Source organism: Seriola aureovittata, chromosome 13 (assembly GCF_021018895.1).
Source record: "Seriola aureovittata isolate HTS-2021-v1 ecotype China chromosome 13, ASM2101889v1, whole genome shotgun sequence".
In the NCBI taxonomy this organism is placed as follows: domain Eukaryota; kingdom Metazoa; phylum Chordata; class Actinopteri; order Carangiformes; family Carangidae; genus Seriola; species Seriola aureovittata.
Genome location: NC_079376.1, coordinates 13719029 through 13738162, shown reverse-complemented (window position 1 = coordinate 13738162; position 19134 = coordinate 13719029). Strand labels below are relative to the sequence as shown.

Below are 19134 nucleotides of genomic sequence, written 5' to 3'. Positions count from 1 at the left end.
GCAGAGGACGGTAACAAATTAAAGAGGATTTAGAGATACTGCTTAAGGATCTCCATGTTTTCCCTCTTTATAATTGTACTCCAACACATTTAATCAAGAACTGTATTTTATGGCTGTAGGATTATTCACTCTGCATGTGAAACACAAGCTATAATCTCATAAATATGAGAAAGAATTAGTGAAGTATGCTGTACTACTTTCTGGTAAGTCACCCCTCATAGAGAGCTTATAAATTGTAACAGATTATGTTATTAATGGTTAATGAAGAAACATAAGTAGCAAATGCACGTAAGTATCAAACTTGGGCCTAGAAACATTCCTCAGCCAGGTTTCCTTGCATTGTCATCGCAGTACAGTAACAAAGAAGAAGCATTTTGATGTTGTAGCCAGTCCAAGTGATGTTAATTCCATTTGTTTATAATAAAACACCATTCATAAAGCTGTAGACATTAAGTTGTAAATACAGTGGCTTTATTAATGGATAATAAATAATTTACTCTTGCCTTTTAGATCAATCATGAGGTATTGATAAGAGCAGCGTTTAGGTTGCCAGGTTGTGAAAAATCCATATGTCTGGTGTTTAACTTTTCTGTTTGGCAGTAATAATGTTAGTTAATGTTAGCTAGTCTGCAAATAAAAAATAAATTAATAAAGGTAACATATCTGCAGCTGCACATGGTAATGAAAGGCTTCTGGTGTATAAAGTGTCAAATCAGTTCAACCGCTAAAAGGAATTTTTCACAACCTGTCAATTATTAATGGCTTATAACTTATTAATCATCATTAGAAACAACAGTATTAAAGATAGACTTTAAAAATGTTACTGTAATGAAACAAAGGTAAAATGGAGAAAGCTTAAGACAACTTTCAGGCTCTATTTGTGACACTTGGGTGGATTCACCATTAATACTTAAACAAAAGCTTAAATAAAAACACTTGTTCTTGTAGCCTAATGGGAGTGTTGTTTGAGCATTTGTTCAATGTAGGAATCTAATACGGATTATCTAACCCTCTCTTTTAGTGATTGGCTGATTGGTGTAGATTTAAATACAAGAAATTGATTGGGGGATAGTGGCTTTTACCTGAATTCACCTCATCAGCAGTGACATGTGGAGCATTCACAATATTCAGTGCCTCGGTGGTGATCAGCAGCTGGAGGTCCCAGTTAAGTTATTGTTTAGTTGAACCCAGCATCACTGTCTGTGCACCTTCCTAACGTACATTAAACAGCAGCTGTAGCTCCTGTCCGAGTCAGTTGAGCAGGCACTGATGCCCACTATCCGTCACTTTGAGCTCCAGCACCGCGGCCGGTTGGACAGCGACCAGTGAGCGTCCTCCTCAGCATCACCGCGGCTCCGCCAATCAGAGCGCAGCTCGGGGCAGATTAACCCAAGCAGCCCCGGTGCTGCTGTGTAGTAGCAGCCTCAGACACAAGCCCTTGCCTCCGATCCTCGTGGACCAAGTCTGGGCAGATGGGGGATTGTTTGGGTTAACCCAGGTCAAAATAACAGGAAATTCATAATTGCCTCTTTTGAAATTTAGTTTTAGTTTTCAAAGGCGAAAACAGGAGGGAGATGGATGCTCGCTCGATAATAGGAGAAAGCACGGATGCGATAGTGATGGATGATTCTCCTACAGATGAAAGGGATATTCAGGAGGCTTGCCAAAGGTAGGTTGTGTTTTTTTTTGTCTCAGGATCTTTCTGTAGCTTATTGGGGAACTTGATTAGTGGAGTAAAAAAATAAAAGAGATTTACAGTGAGTAGACATGGATGTGTTTTTACCCTCCTGTGGCCATTGTGAGTATTGTTCAATGACACTCAATCCAGCTGTGTTTCTGCTGTGGACAATAAGATTATGTGCAGGATGTGATTTCTGCTCTTGTTATTTTTCCATAACAGTATCACAATTGTTTTCTCAGGATCATTGACTCCTGATTATGTTGCTTTGTTTGTGCTGTTGAAACCAAAAGATGCACATGCGCTGTTGTAAACTTACTTTTCACAATTTATGTTTGGTAATCACAAAATTTACATGTTTCGTATTATCTTCTTTAATTTACGATCATAGATTTTTTTTTTTTTTTTTACAGATATACAGTATGCAGTAATATATAAACTCTGTTTCACACTCACACTGCAGTTGACTCAAGGACTGTGAGGTCTGTTCTGTGTCATCGGCCTCCTGCTTCGGTCACGCCGGCTCTCTGGGTCACTGCTGTCACCCTGTCACTCACTCCATGCAGCAGCCCTACATATATATATATATATATATATATATATAAAAGAAAATCAAATGGCTGAGAGGCTTCAAACATGAAATTGGGGCTGGAAACAGCTGAGGCCTGCCACTCTTTAGCTCAACAACAGGCCACATTTGTGCCCCTCCAAGAACAGTCCTCTCTGCAGATCCTCAAGCCCTTTTCCTCTAATAATACCCCCTCAGAGGAGCAGCTCAGGCTTTTTAAGAAGGTTAACAGTTTGCCTCCTGCATACAGACTGAGCTTTAGTCCTGTTTTGGGTGTGTGTGTGTGTGTGTGTGTGTGTGTGTGTGTGTGTGTGTGTGTGTGATTGGCAGTTCAGGAGATGTTTGAGGACATGACACTGACTGGCGTCCAGAGAGTTGATGAATGAGACATGTGCTGTAGAACGGGTGAAAGACAGGCCTAAAGGCAGACAGAGGGGAGAGCAGAGAGCGCTGACACGACTGTAGCCTCAGAGAGACTTTGTTGAGTCTCCTTGCTGGAGTCTTTCAAATGCCTTAAAGCTTAGTTTGGCTCCAAATCAGCAACTCATGCACTTTACAACAACTATAGTCAAACTCAGTGCTGACCACAGTAACATTACAGCAAGTACATTTTGCTAATAATACTTGTGTGTATTTTAACTTTAGTAACACTTTCAAGGCAAAACCTTTACTTGCAACAGAAAATTTTCACAGTGCGATATTTCAATATTTACTTGCGTAAAGGATGTGAACGCTTCTTCCAGCACTACCTACACTCAGTTGCTGGTTAGTGAATTGCACCTCACAGAAACTGATGCAGTCTAATGGAACAGTCCTGCGATAAATGCTACCTTCATCAACGTTATAATCTTCCCTTTTTCAGTTGAAACTGTTGGTGTTGGTTCAAATTTATGGTTATGTTGGAGGTTGTAGTCTGTGGTGATGCTGAACTGTAATACTGAGAGGTGTTTCTTATATCTGGTTTACAGCCATTGTTATTGCCGGGCCTTTGTGTACAGATTTAGGAGGCCATTGTGATGCCATTGTGATGTCAGTCAGTGTCTGTTTTTGTTTTTGGAGCATCTCGGTGACACCTTACTGGATGTATTTTTGTATTCATGCACTGAAATATTGATGAGCTCCACAAATTGCTCTCCTCATATGTGTGTGTGCACACTGGCCATCCCTGTGAAAAACCACCAAAGAGGAGTAATAGGCTTAAATACTCATATCTTGAACCCTGTGGTGAGGAGGCAGCCAGGCACAGGTTACACAGTATCTGCTAATAATTCAGTGTATATTCTAAACTGCACTGACTTCTGAATGGGTGGAGTTTATCGCACTACAGCAACAGACATTGTGTTCAATTAGTTGACTGTTGACTTCCAAATTGTTTTTATGAGTGTATTTACTCACTCACTCCAACTTCTAAATAGGCTAAACCAAATGACAAACATTTGCTGTGTGACTTAGAGCTGCTGAGGACACTGTGAGCTATTTATTATTTAGATCATGTTACAGTTTTATTGTGATAGAAAGAAAAAAATACTGAGGTTCGGTTCCTCACTGAGCTCCGCCATTATTCAGCTCCGTAATCCCTCTGCTACCGTATACCACCAATTCAGCGGACCACTCATCATCTGTGCGCCTTATTATGGGATGCAAATAAAACCGTGTGAGGTCATTCAGGCTCTGTTGACTTACTCCGTTGCCATGGTGACAAGACAGGAAATGCGGTTGCATCCAGTCTACTGTGGAAAAACAAGCATGTGGTAGACTACGGAGACCTCATGGCCCCTTCACTGAGGCACAGCCAGGGCGTCAGTTCAGCTGGGTCCATTTATTTACTCTAGCTTCAAAATCATGAGACCATAAGAGTTTTTTAAAATCAAAATTCTGGAAAAAGGTGAAAAAAAAAGTAAAATAAATGATTCTATCTGATTGAAAGGCAAGACTGTGATCAGATTTAATTCCTTAATATGTAGTTTCTCCCTTTAAGTAGATCTAAGGTTGGAAAACAGTCTTTTTCCACAATGACAATATTGCACTGAGTATATACAGTATCATCTTGTTCCATTTCTTCCTTTTAGCTATATTATAAGTATAAGTATGTAAGCTTTTTACAGGACGTTTATATGAGTGATTGAGATTCCACAGCCATGCCAGCAGCTCTGAGTCAGTAGGATTCATCCTCTGGGGACCATGAGTGTCTGTACAAAATTTCATGTATATCGTGCCAGTGTGCGTAAAAACAGACAATTTCTTAAGTTTCATAAAGTGACCATCATATTCTATAAGAAGGAGAAAGGAATATGTTACAGCCTCAGACTGGATAAGCGTATCATTACACAGGTAAATGCAGTGTTCTCCTGACTGCTGCCATAACCCATGAGTCATCACTCAGTCTCATGATATCTATCCTGGACAGCCACCGACTTTTTTTTAATAATTGGGCCTTGTTGCATCCAGTTGCCACCGTGTGTTAGAAATCCATTCCTTACCTCATTAGTTCTGCTGGCCCGTTCAGTTCTCCATGGAATATGAGGAGAAGCTGAAACAAGAATATAATCAAGAAGCTGAGATGTCAGTCAATGTGTAGTGGGAGAGATACAAGCTCAAGTTTTATAAACAGGCTGAACTTCCTCACTTTAAAAGAACTCTGTTGCTTTGATGCATTTTTCTCGTACTTATCTGTCACTTTTCTCTTCTCTTCTCTTCTCTTCTCAGTGAGATCCCAGCAGTTTCTCTGTGCCCCCCTGACAGCGACTGCTCTGCCGAGGCCCCGTTGACAGTCATCCAGTGTGAGGGGGAGCTATGTGACAGCTGCAGCAGCCTCGGCAGACCCTCTTCGTCCTGCCAGCTTTATCACCAAGTATGCCTGAACACTGACTGTACTGCGTGGTGTTTAGGACAGATATATGGGGAACCATTCAAATGGGCCCAGAATGTCTAAAAAGAAAAATAGTTAGACATAGATCCAGGATTTGACATGTGTACAATTTCTGTATATTATATTGTCTTTTCTCCTTTAGGTCCCCCAGGGTTCTCGATCGAGGGCCTACGACTCAGCGCAGCCCCAAAAATGCCCCCACTGCAGCCATCATGGGCCAATCAAACCACACACCTGCCACGACTGTAAGTCAAACACAACTGGTCCTCATGCTGAAGGAGGTGTAGTGGTGAAAGTGGGACATAGCTGTAGTTCTGCTCATCAGACGTCACGTCACGGCGCGGTGAGGTGCCACTGGCTGCACGGGTCAAATGAGAGCGGGACACAGAAACCAACACAGCGACACGTGGTGACAGTAAGGTGCGTTTCAAGGAGACGGCTTGACATTTTGGTAAAATATGCTCATTCGCTTTCTTTCACGAGAAGATTGATACCACTCTCAAATATGTGAGTGGTGGCAATCTTCTCATCTAACTTTTAGGAAACGAATAAGCACATATCCAAAAACTATCCTTCTAAGGACACTTTGGGTGGCATCCTTTTCAAATTTGTGTGTGGAGTCATTATTATAATTAACTCTTCAACTATTAACAGGGATGGAGGACTCTACTGCATTCTTAGACAGTAAGTACTGAAACCAATTTTCACTATAAAGCCCAAAGCTATTGCAAATCACACTTCCTCTGATCATAATAATGAATCTTTACTCGGTGCCACCGACAGCTTCTTCTTCTGTGGTTTTCTATTTGGCAGTTATTCCCAGGTGATAGTGGACTACCCGTTAGCAGTGTTGGTGGGTTGTGCTGTTCTGCTGCTGGGATGCTCATTGGCCGGACTCTTCATCGGTCCACTGCCTGACTTCTCTGACCCGCTGCTGGTGAGTCTCACACACACACACACACATACACACACACACATTCATACACACATATACAAAAGCATACAGTCGATAAAATGTAATCCTAAAGTCTCCCTTGTTGCAGCACATGCATCTGTGCTGTCACGCTTCTGTCAGATCTACAATACACACCTCCCTCACGACCTTAAACTGAGTGTTAATTACTGTTTCCCTAATGACTCACAGTCTCAGCCGCATCCATTTACTTCAGTCTCATGTCAGATCCAATGGACCGCGCTGAATTAGATCACACTCGCTGTCATCTTAATTAAATACATCTTCTCACCTATGAGATGCAGGTGTACAGGACAAAGGGCGATTAAGAAATTGTTCTGAAAAACGCAACATGTGATTCACAACAATGAGCTGTCAATGAGTAATCTGAAAAGATTCACATACAAAATTAATATTGGGTTATACAAGGTTTTCTGTTTCGTGAGTGTAGGGCTCTTTCTTTTGAGGGTGCTTGTGATGCTGATTAATTCAGTGAGCTGCTGCAGTGCATTGATGGGCACCAGCATTTACACTGTCTCTAGCTTTGATGTCTGTGTGTGTGTGATTGTGTGTGATTGTGTGTGTGTGTGTGTGTGTGTGTGTGTGTGTCCTTTCTACAGGGTTTTGAGCCACGGGGAACATACATCGGAGTTCGCCAGTCCAGCCTGTCCGAGCTGCAGGAGAACACTGGCCCGGGGAAAACTCTGTCTCCTTTACCGCAGCAGCTCAGCAAAAGGTCAGCAGAGAGTTTCGGTAGAGCGCTGGGTTTCTGCACAGGGGGACTGCACCACACAGATGGTTTCCAAATGGATATGAGCTGCACACATAGAGCAGTTGTGGTCATGTCGTGGTGTGTGTGCACAGGGGTGTGTGTTTGTAATAAGTCAGGGTTTGACAGTAGAAAAAAAATAGACTATGAGAATATGGATAAAAGAACATATGATTAAATGTAGGGAGAGTCAATATCATTCCATTATATCAAATTATGAAAGCTGCTCTATCCATATTTTTTATATTAACAATCACATGACTGCAGCTTTTTCGTGCCTTTCAGCTTGTTGTTTTGGTGTCACAGCCTGCAACTCTATCTTTTGTTCACTATTACCAATCTCTGCAGCAACTGTTTGCTAACACGTTCAGGCCGACAGTATCTATCAACTGAAAAGCTAATAATCTGACACTGTTGTGTTTACAGCTTGTTTTTGCTGCCCACAAGTGGCCAAAAAAAAACAACAATTAATGCTGGTTTAAAATGACTCAATTGTGAATATGATCAGTTTTATACTTGTTCAAAATAAAATGTATGCGTTTGATGACCGGGAAAATGTGTGTGTGTGTGTGTGTGTGTTTTACCTGTGCTATAGTTTTGCGGCTCCTGTCAACGGAGACAGTAGTGATGGGCAAGACACCTCCAGACTTCGCTTCAAGAGGATGCTGGCAAGAGACTCGTCTCCAAACACCTTCCTGTGTGATACTCCAGGTGGGTCAGTCCTGATGAGGTCATCCCTTTCAATAAACTATTAATTCAGTGATGATAAGAATAAAAAATCTTAGATAACACTGAGAACAGAAACAATGGAAATAACAACCACATCGAAATAACAACCATAACCTTAATTGTAGATTTGTTGCTGTGTGAAGCAGCTTATGTAACACAGTTGGCTCCAGTACACTCAGCGATGCGGTAAATTAAATGGAAATATTAAAACAATATAAATAAGATGGGTGCCAATTCTGCGATTAAGCAAATTTTCATAAATAATGTGAGCTGAATGCAAAACCCTCCAGCTTCTTAGGGAGTAATCAGCATCCCCCAGCAAAATAAAAGGGAAACAATACACCATAATAAACAACGGTAACTACTTAATAGTTAAAAGCATATGTAGAAAAAATAGTAAGATATTAAGAAGATGTGAACAATAGCTTTTACTGTGGCTTCAAAGAGAACAGTTTGCTGAGTGCTTTTTCTTTGGGCAGGTTATCCAGGATATTCTTCTTTCAGCTCTACTTTGAAATAGTGTGCTGGTAGATCAAAGACTATACTTGTGTTTGCCCCATAAAAACACAGAAAGCTCCCTGAATGGTTTTATTAGCACCTCTGAGCCTTGGGCTTTTTCATTATATGATGCCTAATTTTTATTCAATACAGGCAGCAGGATATAACACACATGAAATTGGTTGTCAGCTTGGTTTTACCTTTATGAATGTATACCCCCTCAAAGTTGAACCAATTTGAACATTTCTAACCAACCCTATGAGCTGATGAGTCACTGCTAGTCATCCTGTTACTGTACATTGAACCCATCTGTCTGTCTCCATGCAGGCGAGCGTTTGGCCCAGCTGGTGTTCCGATCAGAAAACTCAGCCAGTCTCTGGAGCCTGAAGGCCATCCACGCCATGTGTGAGATGGAGCAATCCAGGGTTCGCTCTGATCTACTCAGCCCTTCATGTCACCTGTAGTGCTCTGCCTTTAGCCATCACCCTCTGTCAATCTCTACCCTCCCCTCTACCCGTCACATTTGAATGCTCTGCAGCAATTAAAAAACACTATTTTGTATACATTACCTTTTGTACATAAATTCCCTTTTCATTTCAAAACTGGGCATGCGTTCAAAAAAATCTTTCCCTCGTCTGATTCAGATTCGCTCCCAGGCTCAGTTCCAGGACCTGTGCCAGCAGCATGTGAGGGTGGAGGCTGAGGGAACGTCCAGGAGCGGCTGTTGTCCGAGCTGGTCTCTGGGGAATTACTTGGCTGTCCTCACTAATTCCTCCTGCTGCCTCAGCCTCACCTCACACCAAGTACTTTAGCCTTCTTTTCATTTTTAACATTAGCATACAAACAAATTACCATATAAATTATAATCATTAACATGAGGTTTTACTAAATAGCACATTACAGTACTTTTTTTCCATTGTGAAAGGTTGTTCTTGACCAAATAATCTTGAATCGAAGTCAGTGTATTTGATAAGAAACAGTCTGTAAAGTGAACCTTGAATTACAGTAAAATTATGTTAAGTCCATTTGTTTGTTTAGAGGTATTTTTTTAATTATTGTCAATGAATGAATAACACATATACAACATGTTTTGTGTCAGACCCTCACAGAAGATAGATGTAGGACTCACTCATAGTTTTACATTGTTTAACATTCATAAAGAAAAAAATATTCAAAGCGAATTTCTAAACTGACAGTATACCACAATGCACAAAACCTCATGGGATATGTGAAGAAATTGGGAACTAAAGTTGAAGTTGATGATGTAGGTTATAGGATTGTAATATCCTACATCTTATATTTTTCTTCGTCTCAACAAATCCCATGAAAAGACTGAAACTAACAATGACAGTGTTTGTGTAACTAAAGCCTGATATAGCCTGTTTCTTCTTCAAAATTAACTTGGGCACTTGGTTTTGAAGCTCAGAGTGGGCTGCTCCACTGTTGGCATCTTGGCAGTGCCTGACTCCCTAACTCCCAGCTAATCTAAAAGGACAAAGACGTGGGTCGTGTGGAACTGAGACTTTGGTGAAAGGTGGTTTGTGGCAAGCATACTCTCGCCCACCTGTCACCTAAAACGACGTGCCCTCAATTATGCATAACTGAGTTTTAAAATTTATATGGCTGAATTATATAAAAATCCACCCCCTATACAGTTGTCAAGGACCAAAACCGTTTTTTAAACATGTTTATTTCTGCTGTAAATTTGGGTATTTTAACATGTAGGTCTATGGGGAATGACTCGCTTTTGGAGCCAGCCTCCAGTGGACTTTTGAGGAACTGCAGTTTGGCACTTCCGCGATTGCTTCATTTTTCAGCCCCAGAGCTTGTTGCTTAGAAAAGTATTAACCCGCCACTGAAAACAGTCCTCATAAATGCATTTCCTCTTGTTTGAGTAAACATTTGCTAAAAACTACAGTGCCCAGCTGTTTCAGGAAACAAATTAGCCTTTTTAAAAATGTAACAACATACTGTACATGCTATATGTTGTTAAAGATTAGTTTTTCGTATTTTCATGGGAATTGCTGGCAATATAAAAACTACAGAATAACAGCACCCTCTTTCAACAAGGGAAATTGATCGTATTGTAGTGTCTGAATGTCATTTCATTTCCTCCCTTTTACACCAGGTTTCTGAGTCTCTGAACCTTCTGCGGACATGCGCTCTGTACTATCATGAAGGACATCTAGTTGAAGCCTGTGTGGACAGACCCAAACATGGCAGCTGTTCCTCTGTCCCATCCCGCTGCAAACAATCACGCGTGGTGTTCCAGATCCTGCACTTCCTGGTTGATAAAGACTTCCTTGGGCCGCAGACTGTTGAATACCAAATCCCAACACTGAAGTACAGCCTTCTGTTCTTACCCCTCGACAAAGGGGAGCACATGATGGAGATGTATATGAGCAGTCTTGAAGGCAGGGATTTGACCTACAATAATACCACTATCACTGGCATGGACTTCGGCATCAAGCAGACACTCTTCAAGCATTACCTTGCAAGAGATTCAGTATATCCTGTCCTAGCTGTTGTTTGTCTTCTCTTCACTATGGCTCTTTATCTCCACTCTCTCTTCATAGTAGCATTATCTGTAATAGCAATCACAGGCTCCCTCCTGACCTCTTATTTCTTGTACAAAGTAGCATTTCGCCTGACTTTCTTCCCCCTGGTCAACCTCTCAGCAGCTCTTATCCTCTTGGGAAGCTGCTCCAATCAGGTTTTCATCTTTGCTGATTTCTGGAATCTGCAGCTATCCCAGAACCCCTCAGCCTCCCTGGAGAAGAGAGTATACAGAGCTTTGCAGGAAGTCGGCTATTTGATTCTAGCGTCCGGGCTGACCTCCAGCGCAGCGTTTTTCTCTGGTTATCTCAGCAGCATCACAGCAATCAGATGTTTCTCTGTTTATCTCGGAACTGCCTCTTTCATCAGCTCACTCCTGGCGTTAGTGTGGCTGCCGTGCTCATTTGTTCTGCGGGAACGCTACACTGAGGCGTCTTCTGCATCGTTGGCAGTGCAGGGATGGAAACCATGCTGCTCCAAAAACACAGGCGGCTTCTGGGATACAAGCTCACGCAAAAAATGCCTCTTCACTCTCGGCCAGAAGCTGAGAGAATTAAAACGAGGGCTCACTGACACTTCAAATTTATTATTTCTGAAAATTTTGCCATGTGGAGTGGTAAAGTTTAGGTACATCTGGGTGTGCTGGTTTGCGGTGCTCGCTGCCGGGGGCACTTACATGTCCTGCATTGACCCAGGCATGAAGCTGCCCACCTTAGAAAGCAAGGTCACCCAGCTTTTCCGCTCCAGTCACCCGTTTGAAAGATACGACGCAGAATATCGCCACATGTTTATGTTTGAGAGACAGAGAAATGGAGAGGATAAACCTGTTACATTAAAGCTTGTTTGGGGCGTCAAGCCAACAGATAACGGGGATCACTTTAACCCTAAAAGCAATGGGTCTTTGGTTCTCGACCCAGACTTTAACATGAGCCAACCAGATGCTCAGGTCTGGTTAAGGGACCTGTGTGGACGGGTCCAGAATCAAAGCTTTTATTCCCCCCCATCACCTGAGGATAGAAACGTTATGACAGACAATATCTGTCTTGTGGAGCAGCTAATACACTGGGTATCTGTCAGACAGTGCTCAGAGAGTGATGACGCCCTTCACTTCTGCTGTAATGACATCCCTTTCCCCTACCCTCCCAGTGTTTTTGAGAACTGCCTCAGCATGATGCTGGCAGAGAGGTACGCTGAGGGCCATCTGGCCCACAGCGGAGGTCTGTACTTCCAGCCAGATGGCAGGGTCGCTGCCCTCGTGTTGGCATTCAAAACCACATACCTCTACAGCTTCAACTTCAGCAGAACCAGTGCTTTTTACAGAGAAATCCTGACATGGTTTAACAAAGAAATCTCAGGAGCCCCACAAGGACTCGAGAACGGCTGGTTCATCAGTCAGCTGTCTCTTTTTGATCTACAACAATCCTTGAGCTCAGAGACTCTCGTAGTAGCTGGCTTCTCAGTAGCTATCACATTTGTGTTGCTTCTTTTAACCACCTGGAATATTCCACTGAGTATATATGGCACTGTAGCTGTCGGAGGCAGTGTGTTTGTCACTGTCGGCCTCCTGGTTCTTCTTGAATGGCAGCTGAGCGGCATTGAGGCTCTGTTTATATCATCAGCAGCAGGACTTTCTGTTGACTTTATAGCTAACTACTGCATATCCTACAGCTTGGCTCCTCATTCAGACAAAATTGGGAAAGTAGCACACTCCACTAAAAGGATGGGATGTCCTGTAGCAATAGTTTCTGGTGCATTTTTCTCAATGGGGATCATCATGTTGCCTGCCACAGCGTTGCTGTTCAGAAAACTGGGGATTTTCCTGTTTTTGGTGAAATGTGTAGCATGTGGATTTGCAACCTTCTTTTTCCAGTCCCTGTGCTGTTTTTTTGGACCCCAGAAAAACTGTGGAACGATCACGCTGCCGTGTTTTTCGGACCAGGCTGACGGCGTACTGTCAACTTGCTCGGCAGCAGAACCTGGTTCCTCCTCAGCTGCTAATGGCGACTTTGGCAGATCTAGAGTGAGGAGGAGTTATGACAAAGAAGCAGGTGGCTATCTCTACCCCAACCACCAACGTCAGCACAGACAGAAACAGATTGGGGCAGGAGGAGGAGGGGGTGGGGGTGGGGGCAGAGGGCCAGAGCAGTATGAGCTGCAGCCGCTGGCTTATCGGCTGAGTGACAGCTTTGAGAACAGCACCTGCACCAGTAAACTGTCCAACCGGCCCTCTGTGCTCTCTGATGAGATTGAATATTGCGGGAGAGATGTGGGAGGAAATAGCATGGATGGGGAGAGTGAAGAGAGATGCAGTCGTCAACATAAGATCTACCAACCACCTCCAGCCCTCCAGACTTCATCACCTTACAAAGAAAACACCCTGCGGCCTGTGGGACCGGCCCAAGAGGACCTCGCCAAGGACAAGCTGCTGTGTAAGACATGCAGAGGTCAGCCTGGTGCGGTGACGCACTGGGGCAATACATCTTTCTCCTCATCTTCCAGCATACAGGAGACTATAATCAGCCACACACTGGAGACCATTGACCAGCCATCTCTCAGCACAGAGGAACAAACCACACAGGAGCATCTCCATCACCACTCCCACAAAGAGCACCTCTCCTCCTTGTCCCAGAGCTCCTGCGAGGGTCTGGAGGATTCCTGTGAAACATGCCTCAGCGACATCGAGCCTGGGCCTTCAAACCCACAGCAACATGAAGAAGGAGAGGCTCAGTTACAACCAGGATACCTAAATGGGAAGAGAGATACGCTTCGCCTCTCACTGAAAGAAACTGTTTATGAGACTTGTAATAAGGGCCGCACCAGTCAGAGTGAAGAAGTGGTTATTTTACCCAACAGTAAGCCAGACTTACCAGATGTTTGGATAAAGAGAGACGGAAAACAGGAGGATACGTGTTGAGCAAAGTTGGAGGAATCTTTGTAAACACTGTGCATTAAATGCTCTGAATTTATATTTAAAAAAAAAAAAAAAAAGGAATACAAAAGCATATACAAATTACAAAAGGAACATACAATGTTTCTTTTGTATAATACTCAAAGGAAATATAAGCTAACTGCAAATGTAACATGTGACAGCATGTTTGTCTTATGTTGCTGCTAAGGTTGTTACAGTTTCTTTCACAAATGAGGTCAAAGCATGAGTGTTTCTTCAGAAAAAGGTCAAATCAAAGCATGAGTTGTTCAACCCAGAATTTCCAGGAAGACCATAAAAGATGAAGCTTTTTTTTCTGCCTTGATTTTGCACCAAAGTCACACTTGAAGAAACTACAGCTACAAGGATGTCAGCAAAAAAACAAAACAAACAAAAAACACTAAGTACTGCACCTGCTGCTGCAGAATTTACTTTGTGCCTGGAACTTTTTAACATCTGCACCGACTGGGTTATTAACAAATACAGTGCCACCTCTGTGCAACTGCTGGCCTTTCTCCATGCTGGAATTGACCTTAATGAGCCATATACATTCATGGACTTCATAATATTAAAAGATAAATGTGAGATATACAGAGAGAGAGATGCATTATGTGTGACTGTGTGCAGAATTACATACAGTATATTGGCAAGAGTCAGTTATCACATCTACAGTAGCAAAGAGCTCTCACTAAACTACAGTCAGTTGAGTTTGCACTTTGTGACAAATGATATGTACAGTATGTCATTGTGACCATGACGTAGAAAATCAAAAATGTGTCATTTCTAGTGTCATGGTTTGGTTGCATTTAATGTTTCACTGTCAATTTAAAAGTCAGGCTGTTTATTCCAGTGTCAGTGCCAAAAAAATGTAATGTTTACTTACTATACTGATTCTAAAAGGCAAAAATGTTTCTAATTCAGATATAACACTATACTGTGTACACTGTGGGTTTATACACTGTTGGCAAATTAAGGTGCATACTCTTGCTGGATCTGTGGATGTCGGTATATGCCTTAGCCTTTGTAAAGAAACAGGAGCGAGTTCTTATTTCGATTTCCAAAGCAGTAGTTGTACCATCACATGCCACAGCTTCAACAGCTAAGAATTTGTATATAAACCTTGCTGCACCACTGTTAAGAGAAACGCCAACAGGCAATTATCTGAGGAACAGAACGCCTTCCTCTACAGCCCATCCCACAGCTGAGAGGTAACATCACGTGTGTCTCAATACCAACGGTATTTAGGACATGAGCATGTGCCAAATGTCTTTCAATAGGTTGAAGCTAAAAATGTGTGTTTTGTGCAAAGGGTGTGTCCTTTAAAAAATAAGATGTATTTATGGTACTCAATAGGATATTAAGTATAAAACAAAGAGGTGTAAGAGTTGAAGTGTTGATGGTGGAGCCTTGACAAAATTATTATAAATATATATATATATATATATATATATGAAACATGCCTATGAGCAGGGTTATTTTCAAGCTCTCTTGTTGTAAGAAGTGTTTGCTTTTGACATCTTAACTGTATAATCACAATTCTTCAAAGAGCCTTCACTTTAAAATCACTCAGCAGAATTCTCTGCCTTAGAGAGGAATAAAATCAATCACAGGCTTTCTACAACAGAAGAAATGAAAAAAGGTTGCCACCACTGTTATTTACAGCTGTTAATGTTGTTAATTTTTCACCAAACTGAAATAAAATGAAATACATTTATTTTTCCTGCAGACTGGCTTTAATTTATTTAAATTTTTTGGCTGTTGTACCAGACAGATTACAGGCATAAAAGGATGAAATTAAATTAAAACTATATTCTTGACATTAAAAAACAGTCCTCAAAGTAAAATGAGAAAGAATACAATTTCATTTTCTTCTTGTGTTTAAGGCATAAATAGCTTGGAGCCAAAAGAAAAACATATTTTTGCAAAAAAAAAAAACTATCCAAAGAAATGCAGCAGATTTCTGGTCTTTTCCATGACATGTCTGACCGCAGTCACCTGAATGCCAAAGTCTTCATCAGTGTTCATCAGGCCAGATCTAATCAGCTTCGACCCAGTCTTCTCTGGCCCAATCAGGTAAACATGTGGAATATTCAAAGTCAGGTCCTTTGTAGCGTAAAGCGTGGAGATACATGATGAGCTCCTTTTCTGTAGGATCTGGTCGTACCAGCTTACATTCACTACACAGGAGGTCTCTGGTCCCTGGAGGAGTGTTCTGGGTAGAGTCAGTAGCTTCCGTTTGATTTCCATTTGATTTGTGATGGCTTTGAGACTCTTGGAGTAATGTGCTGTTACTGTTTGGGACTGTGCAGCCCTGACTCACCTTGTTTATCGTCTCACTGTTTGAGTGACAACCTGTCAACACCTGTGTCTCTATCTTTTTGTTGCCACTGCACGCATCAGTCGGTGCCTGATGACTTTGTCCAGTCTTGCCAGGTTCAGACGCACCATCTGACTTGTCTGTTTTCTCAGATGTTTTGTTTTTTTCTGCCTCATTCCCAACACCGTCACCTGGTATATCCAACAGCTGCACACTTTCCTGAGATCGATGTTCCTCTACCAGAGCCTGCAGCAGCTCCTCATCGCTCTTCCCCACCAGACCCCCCTTACCTCTGTGAGGACCCCATGCTGAGGACCCATAGATGGGGTCATTGAGGATGGGGAAGCCCAGGTACTGGAGGTGGACCCTGATCTGGTGTGTGCGGCCAGTAAGGGGTAAACAGCGGACCACGCTTGTTTTTCCGTTAAAGCTAAGCCTCTGGAAGACAGTTTGGGACTCCTTTCCCTTGGGGTCAACCCGGCAGACGCCGATTTTAAAGGAAACAACCAGAATGGGCTCCTTGCAGTTCAACTCACCCTCTGGAAACTCCCCCTCCACTCGGCACACATACTCCTTTTCAAGCTGGGAAAGAGAATAAATGTAAAGAACTTCTAAAAACCCAGTAGTATATTGATCATAGTCAGAAATCAGTAATGGGGTACTTCAAATTTGCCTAATCACCTGAAAGTCAGAATTTAAATCCAAACCATCCTGAACGTACCTGTCTGTCTCTCACCAGCTGGTCCAGTTTCTGTGAGGTCTCCAATGTTCTGGCAAACAGCAGCACTCCAGAGGTGAGTCTGTCCAGTCTGTGGACAGTGTGAAGCTCTGAAATGCCCCGCTCTTTCCCCAGGATGAAAATCACTGTGTTGTGGCGAAAGCGACCACAAGGGTGGACTGGGATGGAGGCAGGCTTGTCGACCACGAGCACTTCACCGTCATCCGCCAGAATCTCCAGGGGTCTGTCGACCACGGGTGGCTCGTGACGGTGGACAGTGTTTCTCATGTGGTCATTATTCTGTGGATAGTAGGACAACATAAGTGGATGTTTCATCCAGGACGTTTGCCATCCTTCACAGGTTAAAATTCAAATGTTTGAATTTTGTTAGGTTGCCTATTTTATGAGAGGAATAGTTTTTAAACCTCGGGCTCGATCATATGAGATATGTCTGTCAGTGCAAGAAAAAAATCAAGACACATTTCCTGCAGGATTATTTGATATAGGAAGAAGACCATTTCAATATCATTATGCTGCACACCATCATATAATTGTTTAGGCATTGAGAATAACCTTTTAATTATTTTCTGCTGATCAAACTGGTGGTCCTGGTGGGTCAGTGGAACTGTAATTTTCAGATGGCATTGTCAAGTATTTCAGAAATCATTCTGGAAAAAATCTGACTTGATAAATCTTTGTATCACCGGACAATGAAATTCTGTGTTGTAATGTAAAATGGAAAACATCTTAAAATTGCCTTTATCTAATTAACATAACAGGCAAACAATAGATTTTAATAAATTAAAAGTCTTACAAAATGTGAAATATTTATGTATAGCATATTACTTTTTACCATGAGTTGTCAAGACTGGTGCAGATATTGGTTTGGTTACAGTTCATTCTCCACCATGGAAACGGGACATGACAAAACAATCTCAACTCAAACTCCACTTCAACATGGATGAGAAGTACAGGAAAATTCATAACTAATACAGCAGCTGAGCAAACTCAATCTGCCGATGGGGATCATGTGATGCAGGCACTAGATCCAGAACAAGCCTTAAGTTGAGTTGAGATTGGTTGTCAACTGATTATTATTTACTTTTGGCTCAGATGCATGAAATCTAGTGACGAATACACGACTTTTAAGTGAGCCCACATTAGTATGGTTACATCTACCATGCTGTTGAAGACCTAGCTTCATAGACCACACCTGTGATCCTGAGTGTTACCTGTATAATAAAATCATATACATGTGTGTAGTGATGACACTGACCCTGAGCACCACAGACAGGTCCTCCACAGTGGTCTCGTTGAGCCGGATGCGACCCTCTTTGGCAGCCCTCTGGTAGTACTCGATGGACTCACTTCTGAACTCGCTCTTGAACACCTCCAGGAGAGTCTTCCCAACCCACCGACCTTTGCAGTAGGTTTTGAAGTCAAAGTAATATGGACGAACTTTGCGGAGACCACCTTCGAAGTAATAAGAGGTCTCGGTGAAATGCTCTTGGCTGAAGCTAACACCGGGGTTCCGTTTCTGCGGAGGAGGGATGTATCTCTCGCCCGGACGGAGTTTCTTCCCTCCCGCTCCTCTCCGCCTCTTCCCTCGGCCGCTTGTTTCTGGTTCGCCCGGCTCGTCGCTTTTACGTTTGCCAGTTCCTGCTGCCTCATTAGCGGCGGTTCCCTGCGTGGACACTGCGCCGCTCACCTCCGCCGGTGACCCTGGAGCAATAACTGCCTGCTCCATGGTCGAGCTGCCGTATCGACACCGTGGAAAATAAAAAAGGCGATTCAGACTTTTAGTAACGTCAGAGGACGAAACAAAGCGTTGCCCTATAGAAACTACACGCTTACTAACTTCAGTTTGACCCACGAAGAATAAATAACATTTTCTTAAGCCCCTAACCAAGACACTCACGTGCATTACCTTCTAGGTCCTTCTCGTTTGAGGCGTGTAATGATGACGTTAATATGTAGTCCAATCAGACGAATGTGTAGTCCAAACGATCAAACGCTCATGGTTCTTCTTCTGATTCCTTGTCTTAAAGGGGACATCACCTCCTCACCGGGTCATTATCGCCACCAACTGTTCACAATGTGCACTTAGTTAGATTTTATAATAAATGCTGTGTCTGATAGACAAGTCATAAATGACTTTACAAACAATGTTTACAGAGTAATAAACTAATACGAGGCTGAAACTGTATGCCCCTTCTGTTCCAGGTTTTTGTGTAAGAAATAAGATCTTGGGTTGTGTCTGTAGAAATCTCTACAAAAACATCATCATTAAATGTAATAAATTGTATAGAAATCCACTGCAAGTCTGAACATAATGAATAATGTTAGTGTTTAGTCATCTGTATTTTTTTTGTGTATTTGTGCATCTTTAATATGTACATGGGTTGATGAATGTATATCCACACATTATAAGATTTTTCTCCTTGCTCATTTTGATAATGGAATGACATTTTTTTGTTATAGAATACCGATTATATTCTGTGTAAAATATTGTGTTATTGCTCTGAAGTGAAAAAAGAATTAATGCATCTGATTA

At 42.2% G+C, this 19134-nt stretch overlaps 2 protein-coding genes across 3 annotated transcripts; one reads left to right on the top strand and one right to left on the bottom strand.

Annotated features, from left to right (window-relative positions):
* The first annotated feature begins 1405 nt into the window (after positions 1-1405).
* disp2 (dispatched homolog 2 (Drosophila)) lies at positions 1406-15259 on the top strand. The gene is made up of 10 exons (XM_056393907.1): positions 1406-1669; positions 4953-5097; positions 5258-5535; positions 5770-5799; positions 5929-6052; positions 6688-6803; positions 7432-7547; positions 8391-8488; positions 8708-8866; positions 10192-15259. Exons 1-10 carry the CDS (start codon positions 1575-1577, stop codon positions 13531-13533), a joined length of 4503 nt encoding a protein of 1500 aa, XP_056249882.1. The 5' UTR covers positions 1406-1574; the 3' UTR covers positions 13534-15259.
* A 138-nt stretch (positions 15260-15397) lies between these two features.
* On the bottom strand, positions 15398-18660 carry rpusd2 (RNA pseudouridine synthase domain containing 2). 2 transcript variants are annotated; one of them, XM_056393909.1, is made up of 4 exons: positions 18508-18660; positions 17857-18334; positions 16584-16880; positions 15398-16444 (listed from the first exon to the last, which is right to left on the bottom strand). In XM_056393909.1, the coding sequence occupies exons 2-4, from the start codon at positions 18325-18327 to the stop codon at positions 15581-15583; spliced, it is 1632 nt and encodes a 543-aa protein (XP_056249884.1). In that variant the 5' UTR covers positions 18328-18334; positions 18508-18660; the 3' UTR covers positions 15398-15580. The 2 variants fall into 2 exon arrangements, with proteins under 2 accessions (XP_056249884.1, XP_056249883.1); XM_056393908.1 differs by having other exon boundaries at positions 17857-18649.
* Positions 18661-19134: the final 474 nt, after the last annotated feature.